General features: G+C 43.5%; 2 protein-coding genes across 8 annotated transcripts in view; one reads left to right on the top strand and one right to left on the bottom strand.

Moving 5' to 3' along the window:
* The first annotated feature begins 128 nt into the window (after window positions 1–128).
* Window positions 129–24005, top strand: TCTN1 (tectonic family member 1). Of its 4 annotated transcripts, XM_074321112.1 has the most exons (16): window positions 645–770; window positions 961–1051; window positions 2768–2888; window positions 6985–7115; window positions 8244–8395; window positions 10276–10363; window positions 11864–11973; window positions 13431–13451; window positions 16953–17087; window positions 17646–17771; window positions 18172–18257; window positions 18816–18956; window positions 20209–20371; window positions 22213–22338; window positions 22885–23029; window positions 23911–24005. In XM_074321112.1, exons 1-15 carry the CDS (start codon window positions 768–770, stop codon window positions 23026–23028), a joined length of 1638 nt encoding a protein of 545 aa, XP_074177213.1. In that variant the 5' UTR covers window positions 645–767; the 3' UTR covers window position 23029; window positions 23911–24005. The 4 variants fall into 4 exon arrangements, with proteins under 4 accessions (XP_019589583.2, XP_074177215.1, XP_074177213.1 ...); XM_019734024.2 differs by lacking the exon at window positions 961–1051 and having other exon boundaries at window positions 129–770; XM_074321113.1 differs by lacking the exons at window positions 645–770; window positions 961–1051 and adding an exon at window positions 5086–5170.
* HVCN1 (hydrogen voltage gated channel 1) overlaps window positions 22492–27929 on the bottom strand; it is a 33168-nt gene continuing 27730 nt past the window's right edge. For all 4 annotated transcript variants that reach the window (XM_074321120.1, XM_019734030.2, XM_019734033.2 and 1 more), the window contains 3 exons: window positions 27011–27242; window positions 24767–24879; window positions 22492–24380 (listed from right to left, as the gene is read on the bottom strand). In XM_074321120.1, coding sequence (XP_074177221.1) covers window positions 24315–24380; window positions 24767–24879; window positions 27011–27242 — 411 coding nt within the window. In that variant the 3' untranslated portion in view covers window positions 22492–24314. The remainder of the gene's footprint in view (window positions 24381–24766; window positions 24880–27010; window positions 27243–27929) is intronic.

The raw sequence follows: 27929 nt of genomic DNA, 5'->3' as shown, positions 1-27929 counted from the left end.
GTAAAAAAGTTAAGTGTTCATTTGTCCCCTTTATCACAACACAATGAGCAGAAGTTATCTGGCGACCTGCTGCGAGATAAAGCAAAAAAAGGCAAAGCAAGTGTTGACAGTGTGGGATAGAGAAAATTCAAGGATGGTGATGTCATCTCTGTGATCCTTCAAAAGACCTTATTTAGTAGCGTCCCAAATTTCTGTCCCCCCACCGGTTGCGTCAGGACATTTGTTGAAAATATTGATTCCTGGACCCTGCCCAAAACTGTCTGCGTCAGAATCCCCTGAGATGGAATTTGGAAATCCGCATTTTTTAAACAAGCGCCGCAGTCGGCTTGGGAACCGCAAGTCTGATATACACAAACCTCTAGTCTCCGCCGACCGGTCTCACACCGCCCTCGTCTCACACCCCGCTGGTGGCCCGCCTCGCCCAGGCCTCGCCCTCAGCCCCAGTCTCGCGTGTCTTCGCAGGATCCTTCCCGTGATGCCCCGCGCCGGCCGCTGTGGTTGCCAGGCAACGCGCGGTCCCTACCGCTGGCCGCGCGGGTTCGCCGCGGCGATGTCGCCGCTCGCCCTCCATCCCCTCTTGCTGGTACTTATGGACTGCTGGGCCTCTGTGCGCGCTCAGGCCGGGGCCACCCTGGCGGTGACGACGGAGGCTCTCAACTCTACGGAGCCATCCCCGACGACTTTCCGACCTGCCTTGTCTCCTAGGCCATCGGGACTCCCCAGAGTCCCCGGGCCCTTCTCCGGTCCCAGGCCCACCCCAGTCACGGATGGTGGGTACTAAATGCCAAATCCTGGGGATCCACAGTGATCCATCCTGGAGGGGGTAGCCCGGATGAGGATGTAATAATAATGATAGTTAACGTTTATTGAACACTTACTTTGTGCAGGCATTGCTAAGCGTTTCATAGGCATCAATTCTCTCAACAGCCTTTAGAGGTAGATATTATCCTTGTCATACAGATGAGAAAGCCGAGGCTAAGAGAGCTTAATTGGGACAATATCAAATCCTTGAAAGGACTTGCAGAGGTCTTGGACAACATTCATGCGCAAGGTAATAATAAATGAGTCTTTGCAGCCAAAGTTGCAATTAAACCGAAAGTGTCTAGACAGTTGTGGAAATTAAATGCATAGGATGCACCGAACTTTTCACTTACCAAAAAGAGACCCCAAAAGTTTAGCTTACTAAATGTAACCAGGTCAAGTCTCATTGTCTGTTGACTTGAATTATGAAAACCCCGGATTCCTCCTGCGTTGAGTTCGAGATGGGAAGTCGTGGGGTGAAGGGTTATGTCCACTTTTTAGGATTCATCTTTAAAAAATTAAAAAAAAACAAAAAACTTAAGGGGGAAAACTTTTGTGTTTCAGACTACGAGAGGATTGTGTATTTATTGACAAAACCTTCCCTTTGTCCTTACACACTTCTTTCCAGAGTGTGTTATTGTACCTTTTTTGAACTACATTTTTCTAAAAGTCATTTTTATTATGAAATAATTCATACATGCGAATAAGAATGTTTTATGGACTCTTCTTCGAGCATTTACTTGAGATCCATTTTTTTTTTATTTTTTTTGGTTTTGTTTTTGCATGAAATCCTTTTTTGAAAAAAAGAAAACATTGCAGGTTAATATTGAAGTGCTAATCTGTTTCCCGCCTACCTAGAAATAATTACTGCCATGAGTTCAGTGTTTATCATTCTCATGCTCTGTTATTTCTTTAAAAGGGGTCCCCACCCCCCATTTGACATTAAAATAGGGAATTAAAAATCCAGATAGTCGTCATTATTAAAAAATTAAAAGTTGCTAAGAGAGGAGATCCCTACCTTTCCCCATGCTTTATTGTCTGTATTACCAGAGATATTCCTAGGACCCCAAGTACAAAGCACCGGAGTCATTTTTTTTTTTTTTTAAAGATTTTACTGGGGAAGGGGAATAGGACTTTATTGGGGAACAGTGTGTACTTCCAGGCCTTTTTTCCAAGTCAAGTTGTTGTCCTTTCAATCTTAGTTGTGGAGGGTGCAGTTCAGCTCCAGGTCCAGTTGCTGTTTCTAGTTGCAGGGGGCACAGCCCACCATCCCTTGTGGGACTCGAGGAGTTGAACCAGCACCTTGTGGTTGAGAGCCCACTGGCCCATGTGAGAATCGAACCGGCAGCCTTCGGAGTTAGGAGCATGGAGGTCTAACCGCCTGAGCCACTGGTCTGGCCCGGGCCGGCCCCCACCTGAGTCATTTTGATTCTTGGCCAATAGCCTGCTAATGTGGGCTCAGCCTCAAAACTGCAGGTGACGTCTGAGGAGAGAAAGAAGATTGAGAACCTTGATTCCTGGTGGCCTTAAGTGGACCCTTCCTCTGAATCAATCTCTAGGGGAGGAATTTGGGAATCTGTAGTATTAAACCGGTGGTTCTTATGATCAGGCAAGTGATTTAGTATGCTGGTTCTTAAACCTGTCGGACTTATCAGCATCACCTGGAAAGTTTTTGAACAACACGGATGTCTGGGTTTCACAGTCAGCTTACCAGATCAGAGTCTTTGAATGTAGAGCACAAACAACGTTCCAAGTGAGTGAGATGGTTCGCCACTTTGGGGAAACCCCAGCTTGAGGAGTGCTCGAACTGATTGATTTTCACTTCGTAAATTTCCCCCAAAGTGCAATAGGAAAAACCAAACGGGCCTTTTTTATGAAATGGACTTTTAATACATTGCAGTGGCAGGGGGCCGCCGGTCACTACCTGCGGATTGTGATGCTCTGTATCCCACCTGTCTTTCTGTAGTTGCTGCTCTGTGTGTCTGTGACTTGTCCCCAGCACAGTGTGACGTCAACTGCTGCTGTGATCCCGATTGCAGCTCCATGGATTTCAGTGTCTTTTCTGCTTGCTCAGTTCCAGTTGTCATGTAAGTTTGTGACACATGCAGTTTTGATAAAATCGGACCAAGATTATAAAATTTCAGGGCGGAAAGTGAAAACTCCCCCAGGCTAAAACACCCAAACCTGATTTTCTGAGTTTTGCATCATTCAGAAGACATGTTGTCCAAACCTGTAAAAAAGAGTTATCTATCCCTTATTTGCATCCAGCCAGATGATAGTGCAGGCAAAAGAGAAGAGAGTGTACCTTTTAAAAAGAGTATAACAAAATCTCTGTGTTCAAAGATTGAATTACACTTCACTTTGATTTATAAAGAGATAACGTGTCACATTTTTGTATCGGTGAATTAGTTGTATTTACAGCATAGGGTGAAAGGTACAGTTCAATTTTACAGCTTTTGTGGTGGACATAGTACTTGTAATAAAAAATTAAATAGTCAGGTAAGCTTTGTTTATATTTTTCTGATGTGTAAATCTACCAGGAATTCTCACAGTTCACATCGTATAGGAAAATAATGGAAAATGATATGCCCAGTCCATTACAAGGTAAAGAAATAATCCTTTCTGAATGATCTGTTTCTCCTAATTCAGATTTCAAAACTTCTGGAAAAAAACAGCATTTACAGGATGTGATCAACATACCATTCAAAGATAGCCAATTTAAATTTAACCTTGTAATAAGTGGTAGTAATTGATACTTGATAGATTGAAAGCTTTTTGCAAGTACAATGTGGTTTTCCCATGAGAAACTATTTTACTGACTAATGGGAAATTGAATTTACTTCTAATACTGTAAAAATGCTTGGAGAATGGGATGTTGTAGTCAGATTATTTTTTCTCGCTACCTGGACTACACCGTGGTTTAGTCTTTGTTGAAAATTATCCTGCTTTCCTGCCTTAGGAAGTACCAGGAGCCTGAGAGTGAGATTTCTGCTCCAATTTGAGATCATTCTTTAGAATATCAGTTCTTTTTTTATTAGCCAATACTGTAACTTTAGATATAGATTATTTAGAATGGGGGTCAGCAAGCTTTTTCGATAAAGGACCACGTAGTAAATATTTTAAACTTTGCAGGCCATGTGATCTCTGTTGCAAAGTCTCAACTCTACTATCTTTGAGTAACAGCAGCTGTAGACAATATGTAAATGAATGGGCATTAATATGTTTCAATAAAACTTAGTAATAAAAATCAGGCGTGGTTTGCGGATCCCTGGTTTAGAAGTTAGAGCTGAATCCATAGTGCCCTCAGGAGAGGACCTCAGAATTTGTTAGTTTTGCTTGTGACTCCTAAATGTGAAGTATAGAAGTAATGAAATCAAAACTAATAATCTTAATTAATTGAGTGTTCTTGTGCTGTATGTTCCAAGTCATAGTAAAAGGTTTATTTACATTTGCTAAACTGTCAACAGCTCATCCTATCATCTAATAAATTGTAAATTTATTGTTAAGACTATTGGATTGATGTCTGTTTTCCCATTAGATGTAAGCTTCATAAGAGTAAGAAGAATCATCTCTTATATGAAGTGTGATCAAAAGATACAGTGAATGTTTAAAAAAAAATTATTACCGTAAAAGACACATTGCCATTAATCCCCCTCACTTTGAACACATTTTTCCCACTGTTCTTGCCACTTTCTGAAGCAGTTCGGGTCTTTACTTTATCCTCCATCATGACAACGCTCCATGTCACATATCGCTTCTGGTATATGGCAGTTTCTGTCAGATAAAAACATTATGGTGGGTCCTTATCCACCTTATTCACCAGCTATGGCACCGTGTAACTTCTGGCTCTTCCCCAAAGTCAAAATGATTCAGGATATCAAGGCAGCCATGACAGTGCAACTAAAGACACTCACAAAAGAGGATTTCCACAACTGTTTCAGAAAGTGGCAAGGACGACGGGATAAGTGTGTTTGAAGTTCGGGAGAGTATTTTGAGAGGGATTAATGGCAATGTATCTTTTACTGTAATTTTTTATTGTATTTTGATCACACCTCGTATATTATACACCACTAGTGCCTAGCACAGTTCCTGCAACATAGTTGGCCCCCATTAAAAATGAGTTGAACGGATGAATGACGTTCTCCCTTCCACCCCTAACTGACCCCCTTTGACTCCCTCTGCTGCTGTTCTTTCAGGCAGACACCCATGCTAGAAGCCGAGAGGCTCCCCTGACTCCTGCCTCTGCCTTGCCTTCTCATCTCCAAACTGTCTTTCACTTCCCAGGCCTTTCTTGAGCACCTGTGTGCCAGAACCAGGGCTATAAAGACGAGTTAGACATGGTCCTGCCTTCACGGAGCTCACCGAGCGAGTAAGGGAGACAGATGAATGGATGGCACTTGGAGAGCTCTGAGGAGTGGCATCTAACCCAGACAGTTGGACTAGGGAACTTCCTAGAAAAGATTATCTGAGCTGGGCCCTGAAGGACATGTAGAAGTTGGCCAATACGGAATCCGGGGAATGGGCATTCAGGCCAAGGGAGGTGGGGATGGGGGGGAGGGGATGGGGTGCAAGGCTCATAACACCAGCATGGGCCAGGGAGCTGTGTCCTACACAGCTAGACTGAGAAACAACGGCTTGAATGGGGGGTTGGGGGGAGGCGGGAGAAAAGGGAGAAAAAAAAGAGAAAAGCAAAAAACATTAGATTCCTGCGTCATAGCATTAAACCAAAGTAAATTACCAATAGATTGAAGAGTGAAGTATTTTTTTAAAATTAATGAATGAATGAAAAGCATAGGTGAGCATTTGTTAATCTTGGGTTAGGGAATGTCTTTTAAGCATAAACCCACAGACAAACTATAAAAGAAAAGATTGACAATTTCATTATTTTTAAAAAAATCAACCATACCTCAATTAAAAGAAAGTGATTATAAAGAAAGAATTAAAACTTTAATTCTTATAAATACAGAATTAAAACTTCTATTTGACAGAAAGCACCATAAAATTGAAAGGTAGCAAACTGTGAAAAAATATTTATAAATCGTGACACTCAGAGGAGATTCTTAAAAATATGGGTTCTCACAAATTAATGAGAAGACAAACATTCTAATTAAAAAAACAGTCAATAGGTATAAACAAACAACTAACTGAAGAAATACCAGTGACCAATAGCCATATGGAAAAATGTTTAACCTTGCTAATGAGAAAATTCAAATCAAAACAACAAGATAACAGGTTTTTGCCCATGAAATTGGCAAAGGGTATTTATAATTTGGATAATATCCGATCTTGGGAAGAGTACAGTGTTGGTGAGGATGCAACTTGTCTTTCTGGAGGGCAATCTGCCAATATGTCTGAGAAACCTTAAATAATGTACCTACCTTTTGACCCATCAATTCCACTGCAGGGGATATAGCCTTAGGAAATAACAGGAAACAGTCATAAAGATGTATGTATAAGGATGTCATTACAGCATTATATATAATCAAGGAAAATTAGAAACAGCCTAGACCAACAGTAGAGGATTGGCTAAAAAAAAAAAGGGTGTACAATGATGTTATTTAGTATAATATTGCAAAAACATTTGATCACATGGAAATATTGGGCAATGTATATTGAGAAAAAGGCCTTAAAGCATATGTAGAATGTGACCTCATTTTTGTTATATTTCTTTTGCTGCACCATATCGGTATCAGGTTGTTTAGGGTTTGTCAAGTCTGGGATTGATTGAAGACTTGACTCTACCATAATTTCTAAGCCCCCAAACTTCAGATGATTTCACATTTTCTCGTTTTCACCATCTGCGAAGATGGCTTTATTCTAAAGGCAAGGAAGTTTCCATCCCTTCTGGTTACTTATAAAATTTTATATGATTGATACTGTCAGAGCTTACAAGGTTCATTTCCATCAAAATTATACCCTGATCTGTATTCCATACTTGTCAAGCTTTCTTTGAAGGTTATTCTACTTAATACTTTCCCTGTTAGAGGAAAAAATTTCAAACATTTGAACACCAAATAAACTAAATAAAAATGGATTCAATTCTAACATCACATTTTTATAAATATCCTCCAGGTAGTTGTTAACATAGTACATAGTACAGCACCTGACAGTTTTAAAATAATCTTGTTAAGATTGTGTGCATATGCCTTAAAACTTTGTATTATTATTTTTTCTCATTTTCAGGGGTGACAGTCAGTTTTGTAGCCAAAAAGCAGCCATCTATTCATTGAATTTTACAGCACACCCACCTCAGAGAGTATTTAAACTTGTCGACCAGATCAATCCATCTGTTTTCTGCATTCATATTACAAACTGTGAGTATTTGATGCTGATATAATTTGTGAAACTCTGACGTTTTTTTCTTCCAGAAGTTCTTTTATGGAAAATTGCCCCATTTAGTTAGATTTAAACCCATCATTCTATGGTTTGACTCGGGTGTATCACAGGCGACTACAAGTAACTTATAGACCTGCGGGCATGCACGTTTTCTTTAAAAAATAATTGTGCTTGTGTGTTTGTCTTTTGAAATCTCATACTTTTTTTCAAAGGTTAGTTTATGATATGTAGACATGCATAGGAACCTATATTTGTTTAGGTATATGTATTTTTTCTTTTTTGCTTTATTTCCCCCTGGTTAAGAATCTGGTTCAGCTTTAGTTTCAATTTCCCTTTTTCTCTTTTATTTTTACTTTGACTATTTGCATGAAAACAGGATCTTTATTTTTATCTGAGCATTTAGCTCAAATAGGTGTCTAGATCCAAAGCACACAGGAGTATAAAATATTATCAAGATATCCAAGACCAAAAAAAAAAAAGAAGATATCCAAGACCAGAGACACATTTATGGTTTTATCAATTACAATTTGTCATCTTTTCAGAATGTCTTCATATTTTGGTTTTGTTGAAGACTTAAGCAAATGTTCTGTGATTCGTAACCTGAAGTAAGGACTGGTCAGTCATTGTCACATTCTCTGACGTAACACCGGCCCAGTAACATTCCAGCCTGTTCCCTTCTTCTGCCTCTTCCACACACAGCATGTATCCTCCTGGGCTTTGGAGGTGGCCATGTGAGGGTAGTCCCAGAGTGTTTCATTCTCGTAGCCATCTGGACACAGCTTTCCCTTCGAGGTTTATGCAGCAGACTCCTCAATCCAGGGATGGAGAAAGAGATGGACTATTCTTGGCTTCTGTTGTGCTTTTGACCTGTAGGCTTTAGAAACCATTGTTTCCACACTGTTAGAGAAACAGGCCAATTCTGAGGATCTCATTTATTTAATCAAATTCAAGACATCTTGGGGGAAGTAAATATATAGAGAAGAGAGACACTTTATTTTTTTCACGTCAGCCTTAATGCTACTAAAAACTGTTTCAAAGTATTATATACGTTATATGTAATATACATGTATTTTATACTGATTTAAAATACTTTTTTCTAAAAACAGATAAAACTGCATTATCCTTTATTAATCCAGAAGTGCCTGATGAAAACAATTTTGATAAATTGATGAAAACGTCTGATGGTTTTTCATTGAATGCAGAGTCAGATGTTTCTTTCACAACTGAATCAGGTACTCCAAATACTGCTAAATATGAGGTGAGCTAAGAAGCACGGTCTGCCCATCCCGTCGCAAATACCCTGTCCTTGTACGTTAATTTGTCGGTATGTTCCCAGTAAAACTGGCTCCCCGAGACATAGAATTCATATTATAGACAAAAAACTTAATGTTTGTGCCTATCAATAAAGATCATGAAAATGAAAGTTGAATAGTTGAATTCTAACATAGGGTTTAAAGCCGTTTATTCTGTGGCATGCTTGCATGTGTCTCTGCAGAATTCTTTGTCTAGCTCCACCTCGAAAGATGCAGCCAAGTGCAGGAAGCATGTGCTGGGGACACGGAGTGGTTGGTGGGGTGCCTGATCCTCTTCTCAAAGTTGGATTTAGTTTTATAGACTTGGGGAAGATGTGTGCTATTTTATATCTATTCATTAGTAAACCTTTAAGTGTGATAGTCATTAACTTTGACTAAACTGCACAATTTTCAGAAGCATCTTTTAAAAAGAGACGTATAAAAGCAACGTGTGCTAGTTCTAAAAGTTAAAAGTATAGTGGTACATAAGTAGAAATGGAAAGCCCCTCCCCCGTCTCCATGACAATGCACACTACAAATCACTGTTCACAGACTGGTGTATATTTCTGATTCTAAATGCATCTATTAAAATATAGTATTGTTCAGAGGTGGGATTTATAGAACTAATTTACCCATATTCTATAAATTTCCTTTTTCATGCAGTGATAAATCTTATGTATCTTCCCACATCAATATAAAAGTTATCATTTCTTGATCATTTGTCATGTGCCAAGCACTGCAGAGCCTCACGCAACCCAGGGAGTGACACATTGTTGTCCCCATTTAACAGTATAGGAAAGTAACCACGAGAGATAGTGTTGCGGCTACATTTCACTGATATAAAGTTTTCCTTATGTGTATGTATCATCATTTATTATTGAGCTATTCTATTTTTAACAGACATTAATTTCCAGTTTTTGCTATTATGAATAACCAACAGTGAACATTCGTGTAGACACATATATCTTTGTTTGATTAAATCTTTAGGATATGTTCCCATAAATGGGTTAACTTGGTCAAAATAAGTGGAAATTTGAAATATTGATTGCAGGAGTTTACACTCCCAGCTCCAGGGAAGGAGAAGGCATGTTTCCTGTACCTTGCTAGCACCGAGGCATTTAGATACCTTTAGACCAGGGGTGTCCCAACTTTTTTCAACGTTTTTCACCAAGGGCCGTATGCGGTAAAATACACAAACAGCCGGGCCACTCACTCAAGGTGAAGTTCGTATTGCCTCACCTGATTTATTTAAATAAACTAAATATATTTTTGGAATTTGCTTCAGGCCAATTAAAAATGGATTGCGGGCTGCAGTTGGCCCGTGGGCTACAGTTTGGACACCCTGCTTTAGATGAAAGATTTTAGCTGTATGCCCAATAACTGTATATTTTGTTTTGGAAATTGGGGGAAAATTTCATGGGGCTTGGTTTTGGGAAGAAAGCATAGATTAATTTTATGATTTTTTTAACAGATACAGTATATGTATCTATTATTTAAATAATTATTGCTAGTAAAAAGTAATTACCTCTCTCACCCCGGCCCTGACCACCGAGTTCCAGTCTGCAGAGGCAGACACCTGTGTCAGCTTCTTATATACCCTTCCATAGGAATTTTTCAGTAAACAGGCCTGCAGATACAGTGACGTGCACACACAGAAACGCACATCCTTAACAGCAAAGGGTGGGGCAGCTGGATGTAAGCGCCACGTGGGCAAGGAGCACACCTGTGTTTTGCTCAGCACTGTGTTCCCGATGCCTGCAGTGCTGCCTGGCAACAGCAGGTGTCCCGTAAGTGTTGCACGAATGCCTTAATGTCACATAACAGCTTTGTGTTGTCCTGTTTGCAGTATGGGGTTCATCTGCAGACTTCAGATTCATTTTTGAGATTCCCTTCTCCCCTTACGTCATCTCTGTGCACCGACAATAACCCTGCAGGTAAGAGAGTGGGCAGTTTTCTTTCTATAGACAGAGTTTGCTCTTAGTTTACATTTGTAGTAGTTACAATTAAACAGGCTTCATAACTGCAAGCAGTCTTCGAGTTGAAAGAGGCCTCAAAGGTTATGTAGTTCAGTGTCCCGCCAGGTGCCAGTCTTTTCTATCACGTGCAGCCACTGCTCAAGTACTTGTCGCGATGGGGAACTCTCAGCCTGAAACCAGCTCACTCAGTTGTTCAGTACTTCCAGTTGTTAGAAAGTTCTTTCTTCACTGGAGCTCAAGTTTGTCAATAGCTAACATTTATTAAATACTTTCTGTGTGCTGGGTATGATAAGGTAGGGTGATAGTCATTTTTTAAATGAAGAAACCTAGAAACGTTCTGTTTCTTGCTTGGGTGCAACCCACGACACTGCCTCCCATGGGCCCAGCTTCTCCTTTCAGGAGCATCACAGAATCCATGGAATAATCCTCTTGGCAGTGGAAGGCGACAGGCCTGGCTCTCCCAGGCGGAAGCCCGTCTCACTATGAAGAAGCCAGCTAAGTCATGGATGATAGCTTGTGGTTTAATGAAGCATCATTTGATACGTGAAGGAAATTGTATTCTGTTGAAAAGATGCTCAACTTTGTTCACACCAGGGACAGTGTAAATTAAAACCAAACTGAGATACCATGCCCATCTGATGGGTTGGCAAAGCTTAGGAAATGTGAGGCTGTGGAGAAGTAGGCACTCACCCACATAGCTGGTGGGGCTGTACGTTGGTGCAGCCTTTGTGAAGCGCAGTTTACCAGGATGTGTGAAAACTGCAGATGGGTATGCCCTTTGACCCCGCTGTTCCATGGCTAGGCGTTGGTCCTACAGAAACTCTGGCTCACATGCAAAATCATAGATTGTAGCCATGTGACAGCAAAGCTAGAGACAACTTAAGTGTCCGTTAATGGGGAACTGGTTGAATAAGTTACGGCATACCTATGGTAGAATATTAATTATTCCTAAAACAGGGAGGAGCAAGCTCTTTAGGTACTAAGATAGGCTGAACTCCAAGGCATTGTGTTGAAAAAACAAAAGGCAGGATATGTATTGTGCACTTGTTTCCAAAAGAGGAAAGAAATATACTAATATATATATATATATATATATATATATATATATATATATATATATATATATATAATATACTTTCATTTGCATAGAATATTTCCAGAAAGATACACAAGAAACTTTATGATGATTATTTGGGGAGTGAACTGGTGGTAGCTGGGGGTGCTGGGGGACAGGTTGGAGGGAGACTTCTCTCAAAACCCTTTTGTGTCTTCTAAATTTTGAATCAGGTAAATGTATTACCTATTCAAAAAATAGTTTCAAATCCTATTTTAAACATGTATATCTGTGTCATAACTTATTTTGCAGTTTTACTTAAAAATTTTTAATTACCATTGATTAGACTGTTGAAAATTTTCTTTTTTTATTGTTTTCCCCCATGGGAATGTTATGATTTCCAGCATTTTTGGTGAACCAAGCTGTTAAGTGCACCCGAAGGATAAATTTGGAGCAGTGTGAAGAAATTGAAGCCCTGTGCATGGCCTATTACAGCAGCCCTAAAATTCTGAGGGTAAGGGTTAATTTGAAGTGAAACTGATTCTTTCGGTTTATTTTCTGTTCTTTCTACCCTGTTAAAATGACAAATACAGAATAATTTCAGTACATGATTGACACTTACATTTAAATTTTTCTCCGGTTCTTCTATACTGATATGAAAAATTACTTTAAATAATTTCTATTTTTATATCGTCCACTCATATTTTGCTTTCATTCATTTTTTCTTTTTGCTTTCATTCATTTTGATAGTATCTAATAATGCCTGTCTCCTGAATAAAAAACTTGATTAATAACCAAAAATGTTAGTACTTATAAAAGCATCTTAATGTCTGTGATAGAAATAATCATATTAGCACCTAAAAGATCTCTCTCCGAGAAATAGACCAGAAAAGAATAGCAAATCCACTTTCTGGTTGGCAGATGAAATAAGCAACCAGGAAAGGACAGAAAATAGGATTGCTGAGAAGGGCGAGGCCACGGTGGGGAAGAGTCCCTGTCAGGGACCCAAGCCTGAACTGAGGACACGAGAGAGGCCACTGGCCCACTTGGTGGATGACACGGAGGGTTGGAAGGGGAGAAGTTTTTTCAATGATTATAAAATATACTGTTACTGTGGAAGCCCTGTTCTTCTGATTTTCTTTTGTGGGGGGTGGGATGGGAGGGGGCGGTGGTAGGATGGGCCATGGTGTCAGTATTCGTCTGGGCTTCAGCTTTCAGAATCGAGTTGAACCTTTTTCATCTCCCCTCCTGTCCCCTCTCCCTCTCTTCTCATAAGTCAGCCATCGAGGCCTGCGGTTCTTCCAGTGAGTGTGACTTCTCACAGTCTTCTGGAAGCAGCCCTCAGGCACGCAGGCGCCAGCCTCCCCAAACTCGTCTACTTGTCTCCCTCCCCAAAGCTCCCATTGGCCTAATAGGGTGGGTGTCTTGTGATTGGAGGAAGGAGGTTAAAGGAGATGGGGGACTGGAAGTGAAGGGAGGTTGAGACCTTCAGAAAGAGAGGAGGCAGGAGCCTGACCTCAAGGGGGCCTTGGGTTAGAGGTAGGAAAACCAGTTAGGAGACTGTGGCTATGACCTGGGCAGGTCATGGTGTCCTTCCAGTGAGCAGGCGCAGGGAGAGTGACCAGGAGGGCAGGAGCCATGTCTGCTCCACAGGCTGTGTCACTGGTGGCCATATGGGAAATACCCAGTAGTTACACTGAAGCATGGCGGCTTCCTAAGACCAGCTCTGTTGGGCTCGTCTATTAAGCTTCCAATCTGAAGGAGATGAATGTAGAAGGAAAATGTAAAGTTACCTCTTTGAATATGACATAGATGCAAAAATATATAGATGGCAAGTCTTGATTAAGGAAGTTCTGTTGTCTTCTTTGACGTCTCTAATAAGATGAACATGCCCTTTAACCCACGGTCTGAAAAAGCAGTAAAAATACTGTTTATTGTACTTAACAAAATGTGTTGTTTCTTCCTGTCTAGGTGCCTAATTCCAGGACAGAGGTAAGAGTATCTTAATAGACTGTCTTATTTCTGAGCCCCTTGGAGTGAATACACTTCCGATCAGAAGACGGTGTTTTGGGCACCGTCCTGCCCAAAACATAACATTTGCCAGAGAGCAGCAGAAATGAAGCGGGTAACCCTTTTGTAAACACAGATTGGCGTGACTGGCTTCCGTCCTTTCAGGGCGCCCCTTCGTATCTTCCTGGTCAGGAGAGCTGTGTGTCCAGTGTGGGAGACAGACATTTTGCCCTGTACACACACCTGTGTGGGAGGTGAGCACTCTCCGCGTCGCTGCAGGGGTTCAGGTGCCCATAGGTGCTGTCACAGCCTTATTGCCCCCAGCTCAGGGGCTCCGTCAGGCCATGGTGAAGAGGCAGTGTCTCTGTGGGTATGTCAGAGAGAGGGAACGTGGCTCTGCCTCTTACTCTGGGGGCTGCGCCCTGTGCCTGCCTGTGAATACAGGTGATGGTTTTGTCGTGGTCACCCAAAGCCTGCGCCACTGGTCTGCCTTGTTCAAAGCTCAGCTTTGCCTTTATTTTCTTGTTTAACGTACACTTCACTCTCCCCAAATGGAGGGCAAGCCTTGATGCCCATGAGGTCTCTGTGCAGCGTCTGGCACACAGGAAGCCCTCAGGACAGTGAAGCACTCAGGACTGTAATTGGTTTCATTCAGTCTCTGGACACAAGCATGTGTTTGATGTAGCTATTTGAATGGAAATAGTTGTGTGGCTTTGAACGTCACACTACTATGTGTGGGCCTGGATTTGCTCATCTGTGAAGGTGTTTTCAAGCTTGTTTTGGTGATAGGGTTTTTTCAAATGAAATCTCAAGCAGAACTTTCCCTAGTGAGTGACATGGATCAAATCTGACTCCCCTGGTTGCAGTAGGAGTGGGGGCCAGTAGCCCTCTACCTGCCCAGCCCCCCATCTCTGCCCTCTTTGGTCCCCCTAAGGAACCCTATGGCTCCCAGGAACCCATTTTGTAAGTCATATAACAGAGTCGCTCTCAGATACCTCCAACCACTAGAAAGGGCTTTGATTCCACCATTTAAAGCTTGAACCATCTGCAGAGACAGCGGCCCTATCCATGAGCTATCCTTAGTCCAGGGCGGTATATTGTATTGGGCCACGTACGGTCTTAGTATGTATTGAGCACTCAGTGGTTTGTATGTTAAGTGAATGAATGACTAGGGGACTAATTAGTTCAATCAGGTAGGGAAGCCCTGTGATGAGAAATAATGGGGTGTCACTGAAAGGCACGTGCTGTGCCAAGCACTGTTCCAAGTGCTGTACATGTCTAAAGTCCTTTAGTCATCTCAGCAGACCTATGAGGGAGGTCCTGTTTTTGTCAGTCTCTGCCACCTGAGTCACAGATGAATTGCTTGCCCAAGGCTACACAGCGGGGAAGTGGCAGAGCTGGGACATGAATCCAGGCTGTCTGGCCCCAGATACCTTATTCTTATACGACGCTGGACTAGCTGTGCTGTGTGCCGGCCTTGATTTATGAAATCTCTGCTTCGCACACATTCTCTCTCTGCATCCTGTGCTTAGGCCGTCAGGAAATGGTAGGCTGGTACTTCCAGCTCAGATCTGTGTGACATTGAAACTTGTGCTCTGAAAGCAAGCATATCAACTAATGAGAGATTTGTTTAAATTTTTTTAAAAAGCAAGGTTAAAGAATCTTCCAAGGTTACAGAATCAAGAATGTAAAGGGGATCCAGTCTCCCCATTAAGTGAAGCCCGTTATAAAATTGCCAGGAATCATTGTCAGTAGCTGTTGAACCACCAGTGAAAACTTCAGTTTATGGCCATATAGTTTGTTAGGTCTGCTTGAGTCCTTTGCCAATGGGTGGTTTGGGGACGGGATGGGACTGCGAGGACATCCAGCCAAGCAAACAGCCCTACATTTCCATTTCTGTGACTGTTCCAGTGGATGTTGATAGACTAGCTCTTGCTGCTTTCCATCGGTCTTTCCAAAGCTTGTTTACAACGGACCCTTCGGTTTCTGCCAAGCGCACCCTCACACCACCGGAATGGCTCCATCAGAGGCTGGTGTGGAAGGGTGTCCTCTTGTGGAACCCAGTGGCCTTGCTGAATCAGGGCTCAGTACGTTCCGATAAAGGAGTCCAGGTTTCTTTTGATGACAACCTTAGTGCTCGTAGCACGGGACTCCCTGTGTAACTCTTAACCCACGGGTATGGCGGGTTGTGCAGAGGGCGTGGTGATTCGTGTTGCCTTCTGCCACTTTGTCACATGGCAGCTCATCTTTGCTTCCGAACCATGTCATGTTCTTATGTTAAAGGTTTGACTTCTAAGGATAGTTGCAGGTCTTCTTGGTCATGGGAGCAGACACATAAGCTCTACTTACTTATCTATAAAATAAGAGCTTCAACACTTAATAATTTTGAATTACAAACAGCATGGCACATGACTGAGGCCAAAGTTCAAAGCAGTATAAACAACTAGATACCAGTTAGGTTCCTTCCTAAACAGTGGTTTCTAAGAGCTGACATTTAGATTAAATGTCAGATTTGTCACACAGTATGAGGAGGCCCAGCTAGCTAGAGGTTTGAGCCATTTAAAGAATTGCTTGCTGCTTTGTCTCTCTGCTGGCGGTGGCCATAAATGAAAAATGTCCTTTAATAGCGTTGGGCGAACCGGGGCTTCCTGATTCTGCTTAAAAGCGTCTCTGTCTGTTTTCTCTTACCCATGATCCTACCACTCAGAGTGTGCATGCCTGCATGTGTGTGTGTGTGTGTGTGTGTAAGATCTAATTCACATGCCATAAAACTCACCATTTTAAAGGGTACAGTTCCATGGTTTTTAGTATATTCACATGGTTGAGCAACCGGCACCACTGTCTAATTCCAGAGCATTTTTATCACCCCAAAAAGAAACCCTGTGCTCATCAGCAGTCACTGTTCATTCTCCCCCAACCCTCTCCACAGCCCCTGGCAGCCGCTAATCTACTTTCTATCTCTATGGATTTGCCTTTTCTGGACGTTTCCTGTAAATGTCACCTTTTGTGTCTGGCTTCTTTCACATAGCATCACGTTCTCAAGATTCATCTGTGGTGTATTATAGCATGTATCAGTACTTTATTCCTTTTTATGGATGAATAATATTCTTTTGTGTGGCTTTACCACATTTTATTTGCCCATTCATTAGTTGATGGACCTTTGGGTTGATTTTAGTTTTTGGCTGTTATAAATGCTGCTGTGAACGTTCATGTACAAGTTTTTGTGTGGACATGTGTTTTCAGAGGTAACTACTTTGAAAGTTTTGGTTATAACCTTCTCAAGTATTTTCCACATGACTGCACATATGTATTGACGTATAAATGTCTATATTTTTGCCAATGTGGACTTACAGTATGCCTACTGTTCTGTGCGTGCTTTTCCCTACTTGTCCGTGTATCAGTGGAGGTGTGTTTCCAGTGTTTCGTTATTTTAACCCCTTCACCAGTGTGTCCTTAGTAACGCAGGACTGCCTTACTTTGCAGGTGCCTATCACTGTTCAGTCCATTGTCATTCAGTCTCTCAATAAAACGCTAACCCGACTGGCAGACACGGGCGTTGTGAAGCAGGCGCTTGTCAAGGCTGGGGCTGCGAACATCTGCACTAACGTTGTTCTAGAGGTAGGTGCCCAGTTTGGCTTTGAAAGCTCCATCTGTGAGTGGCAGACTCAAGTTTCGTGGTCCTGAAGGGTTGGTTAACTGGATGCCCTCCATGGGGGGTACTGGCCCACCGATTGCAGTTGCTTGTCTTGACAAGCCCTCTGCCTGTCTTGACGCCTTCACATCAGAGAGTGCTTCTTTGTCTCTGCAATAATCACATGGGATTTTTCTCCACAAACCTAGTGACTTACAAGAATACATCAGAATTTGTTGTTGTGGCTATTGTTTTGTTTTAACACATTTTCTCGGCAGAGGTAGACTGGTTTTATTCTGCCCAGACCAGCTAATTTGGAACTTCTGTAACTGGGCAGAGAGAGGCTGAAACGACCCTGTCAGGTGGGGCAATGCTGACATAACACCTCCCATAACCCGACTGGACAGGAGAGAAAAAGCTTCAACAAGTGGAGAAATGAGAAAGGATTTGCCTCCTCTGTATATTTCATTTGAGTTATTAATACAGCTATGGAAGTGGGAAGTGTCGTGGGAACAGGTGTATTTGGAGTGTCGTTTTGTTTTTAGGTAAAGTATAGCCTCACATACACAGATGCAGGTGAAATAACAAAAGCTGATCTCTCTCTCCTTCTGGGGACAGTTAGCAGTGCAGTGGTTCCACTTCAGCAAAAGTTTGAAATTCATTTTATTCAGGTAAGTTTGGTCAATTTTTTACAAGTATTTAATTGCCAAGTAAAAAGAAATCCTAACTAGTTAGTGAAAAAGCATCTCAATTTAGAAGTATTAACATATCTAACCCCTGTGCGGAACAAAGGGCTTGCGCATGGCATGTGGGGTTTGCAAGAGGCCTTGTATCCTTTTCCACTTGGGACTCGGATTCTCTTGTATGTGTGCTTGTTCTTTTCAGTGTGATGTGCTCCTACACTCGGCACATATATTTATAGTTCTGAGTAGGGGGAGAAATTCTTTTATTGGTTGGTAATCCCAGATTTTATTATGAAAAGCATTTCATTCCCCCTCGCTGCCCCCCACCCCCCGCCACTTCCTTATTAAAAAGAAAATTATCTGGGGGCATTTCTGCCTTGTCTTTCAGCAAAACACAAAGCCAGTTCCTCTCAGTGGAAACCCTGGTTACGTCGTGGGGCTCCCACTAGCTGCTGGATTTCAGCCTCACAAAGGATATCCTTTTTGGTTCTGTGGAGAAGGTTGAGTTCCCTGTCCACGTGCGTGGGCCGTACTTCTCTTTATCGCTGAGGGTCCTGTAGGCTGAAGAGACCAGTCTCGGCAAGCGCTTCTTCTGGGTGGCTCTGGTGGGTGTGGGTCTGGCTGCACAGCCACTGGGGCTGTGTGGAGACTGGCTAAGGTTAGGGGTGAAACATCCTGGCCCGGGAACACGGCAGTGTTTTATAATGAAATCTTAACACAGAAAAGCTGATCGACATTTACATGTATTTAATTCACACTTAAACAGAGACTCAAACAAATTTAGTGATTTTGAAAACTTGGAGTTTATTTTGAAAGGCCAGTTTCTGAGGCTTTTTCTTCTGAGGATCTAGTAATCAAGGAAAATAGTTATAACTGTTTTTATCCTCTCCTGGGAAATAGCTATTAAAATGCCAGAGGCCCAGACAAGCGATAGTTGGGTCTTACTCATGTCTCGTGTCACACATGTGACACAGTCTCCTGAGAACGAGACTGCTTTTGTACTGGGTGATTGTCCCTTAACTTTCTATGAATGTCTGGGATTATTCAGACCATGAATAGATATGGACAATTTACTATTCTTCGTAGCACAGCTGAACAAGACTGCTTTGCAATAGAGGGAATCCGGACCCCAGTATTGTTTGGTTACAATATGCAATCTGGCTGTAAACTAAGGTAAGGGAGTAACTTGTTTCTATTGGAACTTGTTTGTGTTGATCAGGAAATAAAACATTCCTTTCCTTCCCATTTTTATCAAACCTCTGCATCAGCTGACGAGTCCTATGGAAGCCACCGTGTAGCTTATCATTGTTAATGGATAGTAGCAATAGTGACAATACCTTATAATGATGTCATTTTTTTCCTAATTTTAATTCTCAGAACCATAAACCATTTGTCATGATTCAAAGGGAAACTGTTACAACCTTTTAAAAAATCAGATGTGGCAGAGGAAAAATCTCAAGTCTGTGTTTTGTTTTTAAGGTTCTGTAGCACTTGAGTTCACAGCAAAAATATTTTTCCTGAAAGTCCTTCCTGTGTTTCTGAATTTTAACATACTATATACTGTACACAGCACAGCAAGTCCAGTGAGAGGAAGCCTGGATGTGATCTCTTTTTAACTTGTCTTTTTAGTATCAAACGTACGTAATGTAAAATGGCAAACTGCTTGCTCAGCATGGCTTGTTATAAAAACAGCAGTTCTTACCCTCATTTGCCCCACCCCAGAGGCAATCACTTTTAACACTTGCAGCTGATTTTTTTGGGGAAATTCACCCCCGAGTCTTTAAAGAACCTGCAGATGATGCTATTTCTCGATATTTTGGTTTTATGAATTATTTCTTGAGTTCCCACTGTGAGAAACGATTTGGCTCTTTCCCCTTTCATCCCCTGCCCCAGCAGCACTCACTTCCCATCCCTGCATCTTCCCAGCGTCATTATCTCACTCTTTCGGGCAGACCATTTACATCATTAGTTCTCATCACATGAGACCAGCATTTCTCAAAGGGGGTTCCATGGACCACGTCCCCACAAGACACCAGTAGGGGTAGGTCTATGGTCCAGTATGTTTAGGAAATAACCAAATTAAAGTTAAAACCATGATTCCTTACTGGAGGACTTTTCAGAGCTTTTAATATGCCCGTGCGCTTCTGGAGGGATGTGGCTATGCAGTATTTCTCAAACTTTTGGCCATGGAACCCTTCTTGTGCCTCTCGATGGAACACGGTTTGGGAAACATTGTTTTGGATTCAGCTCCCTGGCCAACCGAGATTTCTTAAAGTTAGAGACACGTTGGCTTCTTTCAAATAATCCCGCCTTTAGAGAGTGAGAAAGTGAAAAACCGGAGAGAGCCCACGTGCTGCGAAGGCCTGTAAACACGGTCATGTGAACAACAGCCTCATTCGATTGACCTCTTTTTCGCTCCCCAAAGATTGACGGGCGCTACCACCTGTCCCCTTGTGGTGGAGAAGGTGAAGAACCTGCTCAAGGGCCAGAGCTTCCCAGATTACGTGGCCCCTTTTGGAAATTCCCGGGCCCAGGATGTGCTGGACTGGGTGCCCGTCCACTTCGTCTCCCGGGCACCCCACGTGAAGGTAAAGGGGGGCAACTGAAGGCTGCCTGCTGGTGCCTCTCCTGCTTCCGCTGCACCTCCTCCCCTTGGGTGGTGGTGCGGAGCTCGGGAGCTCAGGAGCTCAGGAGCTTGGGTTTTGTTACCAGCCAGGCCTGCAGCTTGAATACTGATTTTGCTCGTTAACACTGTCCCCTTTGGCCATTGATTTTTATGGGTTTGAACCTATTTCCTCATCTGTGAAACGGAATGATAGGGACAGTACCGACCCCATGGGGTTGAGTTAGTGAGGTACTGTTCATGGTGCCCGGTGGTCACTCCATGAATGGGGAGCAGCACCCGTCACCATCCTGACTTTTCCTACTGTCGCTGTTGGTGTCTCCGGAGGCCCCTCGCATCAGGATAAGGGATGCCGGTGTGAGGACTGCCTCCGCCCATTGTTCCCTGGTCTCTAAAGGCAGCCCACACGTGAGAGCTTTCAGTTCCCAAGTTCCCAGGAGTTTAATGGAAGTTGACATCCTACAAATAGGTTCCTGATCACATGGGATTCTGCTGCCCACCTTTTTCTTTTGTCTCAGTCAGAGTGTGGGCTGGCGCCCATCACTGGAGGCGATTATCCTTTAATTGCCCAGCTTTTTCTTGTCACAGTTTGTTCGAGCCTCTCATTATCTCCTTCGCATATTTATAGCCTGGGGACAGTGGGGTGAGGACCGGTTCAGAGCTCTGATCCCGCCCTCCCCTTGAGTCCCCAGCAGAGACCGGTGATTTCTCTGTCCCTGCCATTCGTTCAGCTGCTAAGTCTTGGCTCCTCTCTGCCGCCTCAGCCAGGCAAAGAGCTTCTGGCTTCTCAGAGATGGGGTAAGACATCGTTATTAGGGAACACATAGGCTGGGAGAGGCAGCCACATGGACAGTAGCTTTGTCCGCAGGGAGCTCAGAGGTCCTGGAGCAGGTTTTGTACCAACCTTCCAGGAAACCCAGGTAGATAGATGCAGACACGAGAGCATCTGCTAAGCTCAGTTTGTGCCAGCAGCATATTGCATCTTCTAATAACACGCTCTTCTCAAGGATCTTCCAGCCTGCAAATTTCTTAAAAGGCAGTTCCAAGCTAGGGAATTCCATCAGTGCCTTTTTGGCAGGCACCAAATTTAGGCGGCCTTGCTAGCTTTTCATGCCCTGAAGAGATGTATGTTTAAAAATTTGAGGACAGAGGCCTTAGGTCCAGCTCCCACAGCATCCAGCCTGAACTGGGCAGCTCGGTTGTGGCACCAGTGCTCTCGGTTCCGTTGGAGTTGGTAATAATTTACGGCCTCTGCTTGTATACCCCAAATTACAGACTCTGCCTGTAACATCTTAATCGCCAAATGATGAAATCAGGTAAGAAGGCACTTTCATTTCCTCTAAGTGCATTTTAATAATAGACGGAAATTAAACCTGACTGCACATCACGTTAATATCATCCTTTCTCCTCCCCACCCAATGCTGGTTTCTCTCTGAAGTATCTCTGAGGCAGATGTAAACAGGTAGATGAAAACAGGTAGATGAAGTTAGAGCAGGTAAGGCCCTGCCCTGAAGGTTCCACCATTGGGGATCAGGATTACAACTGCCAGGTAATTCTGGCCTCTTTAGAAATAGGGGATGGAAAAATTGTGCTTTAGGTGTTAAAATATTTTTGGAGCACTGAGTACTTTAAAATATGTGCTTTCTCTAAGCAGTTTTTATCTGAACTTCTGGAGTCTATTCATTCTTTTCTTCAGAACATTTTGTAATATGTGAAACATTTTATAATTAAAACTCTGAACTGCAGATTAAGTTTGACTTGAGGTTATATAATATTCAAATTGATTAATAGCATTTTGTTTTGCAGGATTCTTGCCAGCTCCCAGTGGCTTTGGTTATAGAAGTGAAGTGGACTAAATACGGATCCTTACTGAACCCCCAGGCTAAAATAGTGAATGTAACGGCAAATCTAATTTCATCCTCATTTCCTGAGGTAGGCTGAACTTTCGTTTCAAAGTATAGGTGAAGGGAGCGTTTGAGACCTTGCTCCCTCGCACCTGTCGTCAGCTTGGCTCAAATAAACTCTTATAAAAATAAAAAGTAAAAAAAATAAAGGTATAGGTTAAGACACAAGTCCAGACAAAACTCAGGTGTGACAGTGAAATTTATTACTTTGTGAAAAAGATTGTAATTAAAATTTAAACAATCTGGATTCTTTAAGAACAGTTTAGCAGTCATGATCTTTCACTTAGAGAAAACTCCACTGACATTGGTTTTATTCACAGTAGCATTCTTGTTTAGATCTTTAAAATTCTTGTGGAAATTGAGTTGTGACTGACAGTGATGTGTGTGTTAGGACAACCTGGGTAAATCTGTATCTCTCATCCGAGTTAATAATGGCTGATTAGTCCTCCATGTACCTATCCGACTCATGAGCTGACAGTGGCCGGGTGAGGAAGAGAATGAAAGATGTCCCATCTCTGTTATCCTGGTAACACACTGGACAGCAAGGCTTGCATCACTCTTGACTTTATTACAGACCAACTCAGGAAGTGAAAGGACGATTCTTCTTTCCACTGTGGTTACTTTTGTGGATGTGTCTGCACCTGCAGAGGCAGGCTTCAGAGCTCAGCCAACCATCAATGCCAAGCTGCCCTTTAATTTCTTCTTCCCGTTTGCTTGACGTAAGTTGTTAATTAAGGAAACTAGACCACACCTCTACAATAGAGTGGGTGTGGGGCCCGGGCTCCCTCGGAAACATCCCATTTTGTTATACTTCTGACCCTTGAGGTTGCTCCCAAACCAGCACACCTCCCCTTTCTACTCATTTCCCTCTTTTCGGAAATTTGATTGCTTGGTTTGACTTTAGAAGGGGCACCAGCCGGTCCTGGGTCATTTCCCAAACTCTCAACACGTAGGTCATACGTAGAAACCAAACTGCACCTTTGGGAGGATGGTAAAATGAACAGATTTGAAGCAGCACAGGCATTGAGGGTTTACCCAGTTTATCACCCCCTGCTTTAACATGAGTTATTTTAAAAATAGTCATTGTTTTCCTTTCAGGTTTTCTTTCCTTTTCAGGTCCCATTGAAATGAGCACAAAAATAGCAAAATACTGTCTAAAATCATGCAATTTGAATACAAGGCCTCAGGAGGGGATCCTCCCCCAAATGTCGTATTAATTGCAGTGGAGTGTTGGGTCCAATGGACATTTCAGGCAATGTTGCCAGCTAGCTCGCCCACTGGTGGGCTGGTATGGGGGGCCACAGAGCAGTGCTAAGCAGTTGACGCTGGGGAGAATATAGTAGGAGGGCCTGAGGGAAGGAGAGAGTTTATTTTATACATGAATTGTACAGTAATTGAGAAAAATGTCATCAGGCGACAGAATTAGGTGGAGCTAGCTAGAAGCTGGATGATGCAGAGAAGGGGGCTGGGTACCTGAGAACAACATCCTGGGGGAAACTGCAATAAGAGAAGCTGTTTAGAACAGCTTGGAAGTGGAAACAGCTTTTCTAGAATGCGCTGGTAACTAAGTCAGCGTCCTTTACTTTCTTTTGTCTTTCAGCGTGCTCATTCGTACAAAAGATGTACTGGTTCCTTAATGTCCACGTGAGATGTGAAAACTGTACATCGGATGAGATTAAAGTCTATATACAACAAGTAATTGTACAGCTTTGTTATTCATTTTCAAGCAAGAGTCAAGTGTTCAACATGAGAAAACATGCTTATGATACATTTGTTATACAGTGCAGGTGGGAATGGGATGGGACGCTCTTGGCCACATCCAAGGGAAAAATAGAGCCTTCCCAAAGACTGTCCCCCAGGATCCAAGCTGGGTGGGAGGGAGGCAAAGCCATCAAATCAAACCAAACCGGCCCTGCAAACGGCCCAGGAGAGGGAACGGTCTTCCTGGTCGTTGGCATGAGCCCGTGTGACAGTCTTCCCTTCAGAGTGGAGCAGGGTATGCCTCTAGTTCACGTCCCCAAGAAGTCCGTGCTGTCTCAACAGCTTGTTAAGTCTTTCGATTTCTTGTTCCTGTTACAAACGCAGACAAATACCTGAATTTACCTTCAGAGCCTCACGAGGGATGTGACAATCATTCAGGGGCCCCAGGTACAGGGAGGGACACAACGCTGGGGGAAGGCTGATTCCTTGTGGAATCAGTCTGCTAAAGGAGTCTGTCTGCTCCAGTCAGATGGGGTCCAGCGGACAACAGCAGTGATAGGAGGGGCACCGGGCAGAGCTCTGGGAAGGAGGCAATGCCTAAGCTGACTCTGAAAGCACAGGAAGACTTAGCCAAGGGCAAGGGCACTCCAGGTGAAGGGCCCCACACAGCAAAGGCCTGGGTGACAGGCCCCAGGCCCCAAGCCGGAGGCAGGGGACTGCAAACAGATGGCACTTGCCCAGAAGCATTTTCTTACCTTCTCAGAGCAGCTGAATTCAAGGTGTTGGATCTTGGTGGCCAGTTGTATATTCACCTGTTTTAATCTTAACAGTTGCCGTTCTGAACGTGTCTTAACCGAGATAATGATCCCTGAAAAATAATTGAGGGTCTCAATGATACTGGTTTCTGATTTAACCACTTGACAAAAACATCTGTATTCCTTATAAATGTATACATTTAGGACGGGTGGGGACAGACAAGTAAAACTCATTACTTAAAGGCATCAGAACTAAGAGGTCAGATTTTTCATTTCTGAGCTCCTCAGTACCTAGTTGTGAAATATTTCTTCAGTTCCCATGGGCTAAAAAATCCTTAAACATAATCAGATAAGCGTTAAGCTCCTTAACACAGCTCGCTCACAACAGCACTGCTGCTTAGCAGTGCACACAAAAGCCACCAAAATCAAGGCTGGAAATGATAAAGGTTGGGGCTGGAATCACCACTTTCCCAACTTTCTGCCTCCCACAGCTGTGGCCAGTTTAGTTATCAGGCGATAACCTAAATTTTGGCTGACAGAGGGGTCATCTGATGACCCCCAAACGCCCACACCACAGTGGGGACACTGCTTCAAAAGACAGCGCCACAAGTGGGGACGCTCCACCCCTTCCCAAGTAAGACTGACCGCGTCTGGACCCGTTACCCGCACATGGGCCCAGCAACCGTCCCCGGTCCCCAGGGGTTTTGGTTGTCTCACTGAGTGTGGTCTAGCCTCGTGTGGCTTTTTCAGAGCTTTCATGTCATGACACTGAATTTGAAAGCAATGTGAGAATGGACATTAGCCCTTCTCTGCCTTCTCTGCCCTGCTACCATTTAGAGAAAGTGAATGAACAAATCCCAGACTTTTGGTTTCCTCTGCAAAAGAAAGTCCTACCACGGAGTCATACAAGAGCAATAGGTAACTGCTTCATGAGTCCTTTATAATCACCAATAGTTTATCTACCTCAATTGTGTATAACCTCTGTGCAGAGTATTTTTCTGTCCGATTAAGGAAATAATTAGCAAAACCATCTTCAATAGTATCTGAAAAGCTTCCTTTATTTCCTTTGACAGAACCCAAATGAATGTTCTTAGTGGGCTTTACTTTCATCCCTAGATCTGAACTGGCCCCTAAAGCCCCCAGTGCCCCCAGGCAGAGCTGTTCATATCACCCCACATATGAGCAGACAGGGCCCTTCACCTCGCTGGTCTCCACAGCCAAGCAGAGTGTGGAGTGCAGGAGGCCATGATAGGACTCCATGCTACCAAGGGAGAGGCTCCAGTCAGAGGACAGGCCTGCCTCCCACGGGTCACACTGCTGCTCACTGTTCTGACACCCACAGCCTATGCTGTTGGGCCCACGTCTAGGGATTCCCAAACCTGGCTGGGCATCTCGATCACCTGGCAGTGCTTCAAAGACACGCTGCCTGGGCTCCACCCCAGACTTCTGCATCAGACTCTTTTTTTTTTAAAAAAAAGTGTTCATTGAAGGTGATTCTGACACAGCAGGTCCATGGACAGGCATTGGAGACTACACTGGTAGCTCAACAGTTAACCAGCTGGCGATCACTGTCACAGAAAATCACAGTAGAAGCATGGCTTCTCGGAGACAGGCTCCCTGCACCAACAGGGTGTGTGCGAGGAATAGGATTTTTACCTGAAGTAATGGTAAAACAATATTTTCCCAAGTGTGTGCTCCACCGCCAGTCTACGGCATGTGAATAGGTTTTATTTCCCCAGAAAGTGTTAAATCGGTCAATTTGACACTTCTCGGAGCCTTCATCATGCTGTGACTTTCTCAAAGGGGGCAGAACCTCATGTACAGCATTTTCCAGCTGCCCTGCACCCCGTTTGGTGTGGCCCTCCTGAGGAGGGATGTGGTTTGGTAAAACACTCTCTTCAGGAAACACCAAACTGAAAACAAAAGGTGCTCTGGGAACCAAACCAGGAGAGGTTAAGCAGGGATTAGGCTGACCCTGTCTATAAACATCTTCTAATGACCATGGAAACAGGGCCTAAAGGAAGAAGGTAGTTCCTTTTAGGGCATGTCTTGGCGTCAATTCTCAGCCACAGAGGTGGTGGTGGGACGCCAAGTCAAACCACCTCACTTTCCTCTAGACTGCCTGGAGGCCATGCCTGGGGCCTCTGTGTCCACTCCCAGGCCCCACCCACTCCCAGGCCCCACCCACTCCAGGCCCCACCCACTCCCATCCGCTCGGCAACCCAGGAGGGCAGGGGGACTTACCGTTGATGATCCGGGCCACCCGCCACAGCCGGAGCAGAATCAGCAGGCCAAGTGCCTCAAATTCGTGCTCCCGGAACAGGAGAACAATGTCAAGGATGAAGGACACCACCACGATGACGGCGTCCAGGATTTCAAACTTGTGGTGGAAGAACTCCGAGAGGAAGACAAAGAGTTTAAAGAAAATCTCCAACATAAAGAAGGTCAAGATGGCAATGCTCATGTAGTGGAACACCTGAGGGGACAAGGAAGCACAGTGAGAGGTCACAGGCTGGGGCAGGTCACACAGACCAGTTGGCCTTGAGTGCACCTGCCTGGTCACCAGAGAGCTTTCATTCACTGACCAATCTGGAACTCCCACCAGCACCAGGGGCTGTTCTGGGGCTGGCAGCCAGGACTCTGCTCTTTGATAGACAACTAGGCAATGGCAGAATTGAAAACATCCACCATGCCTTCTGGCACAGCAGTGCCACTGCTAGGAATTTATCCTACAGCTAAGCTCAGTGTCCTAAGGATATTTACTGCAGCAGCATCTGCAGAATAAAAGATTTCCTACATTGTAGAACAATGGAAATATGCATTAGAGGGCACTTGTCAAATGCACTAGGTACCTCCCTACGGAGCACTGCACAATTATTAACAAGACCAAGGCTGATCCACAGGGATTGACTAGAGATTATCACCAAGGTAGATGGAAAGTGAAGAGTTCCCAGATCTTGATTTATAAATACTGGTCTTCACTAAAGTAACCATTTCCATTCCGGGGCAGGGGAAGTTCAAAGGGAGCTGGAACATCATCTTGGGCCTGCAAGCAAGGAAATGCTCACAGACTATGGAGTTATGTCAAAAAGACACAGCAGTCCACTAGAACAGGCTCACAGTGACCCAATTTGGGACAATTTGAACATCAGAAAGAATGACT

This window comes from Rhinolophus sinicus, linkage group LG16 (assembly GCF_036562045.2).
Source record: "Rhinolophus sinicus isolate RSC01 linkage group LG16, ASM3656204v1, whole genome shotgun sequence".
Classification (NCBI taxonomy): Eukaryota; Metazoa; Chordata; class Mammalia; order Chiroptera; family Rhinolophidae; genus Rhinolophus; species Rhinolophus sinicus.
The sequence above is the reverse complement of the archived record's forward strand: the minus strand, read 5'-3'. Positions and strand labels throughout refer to the sequence as shown.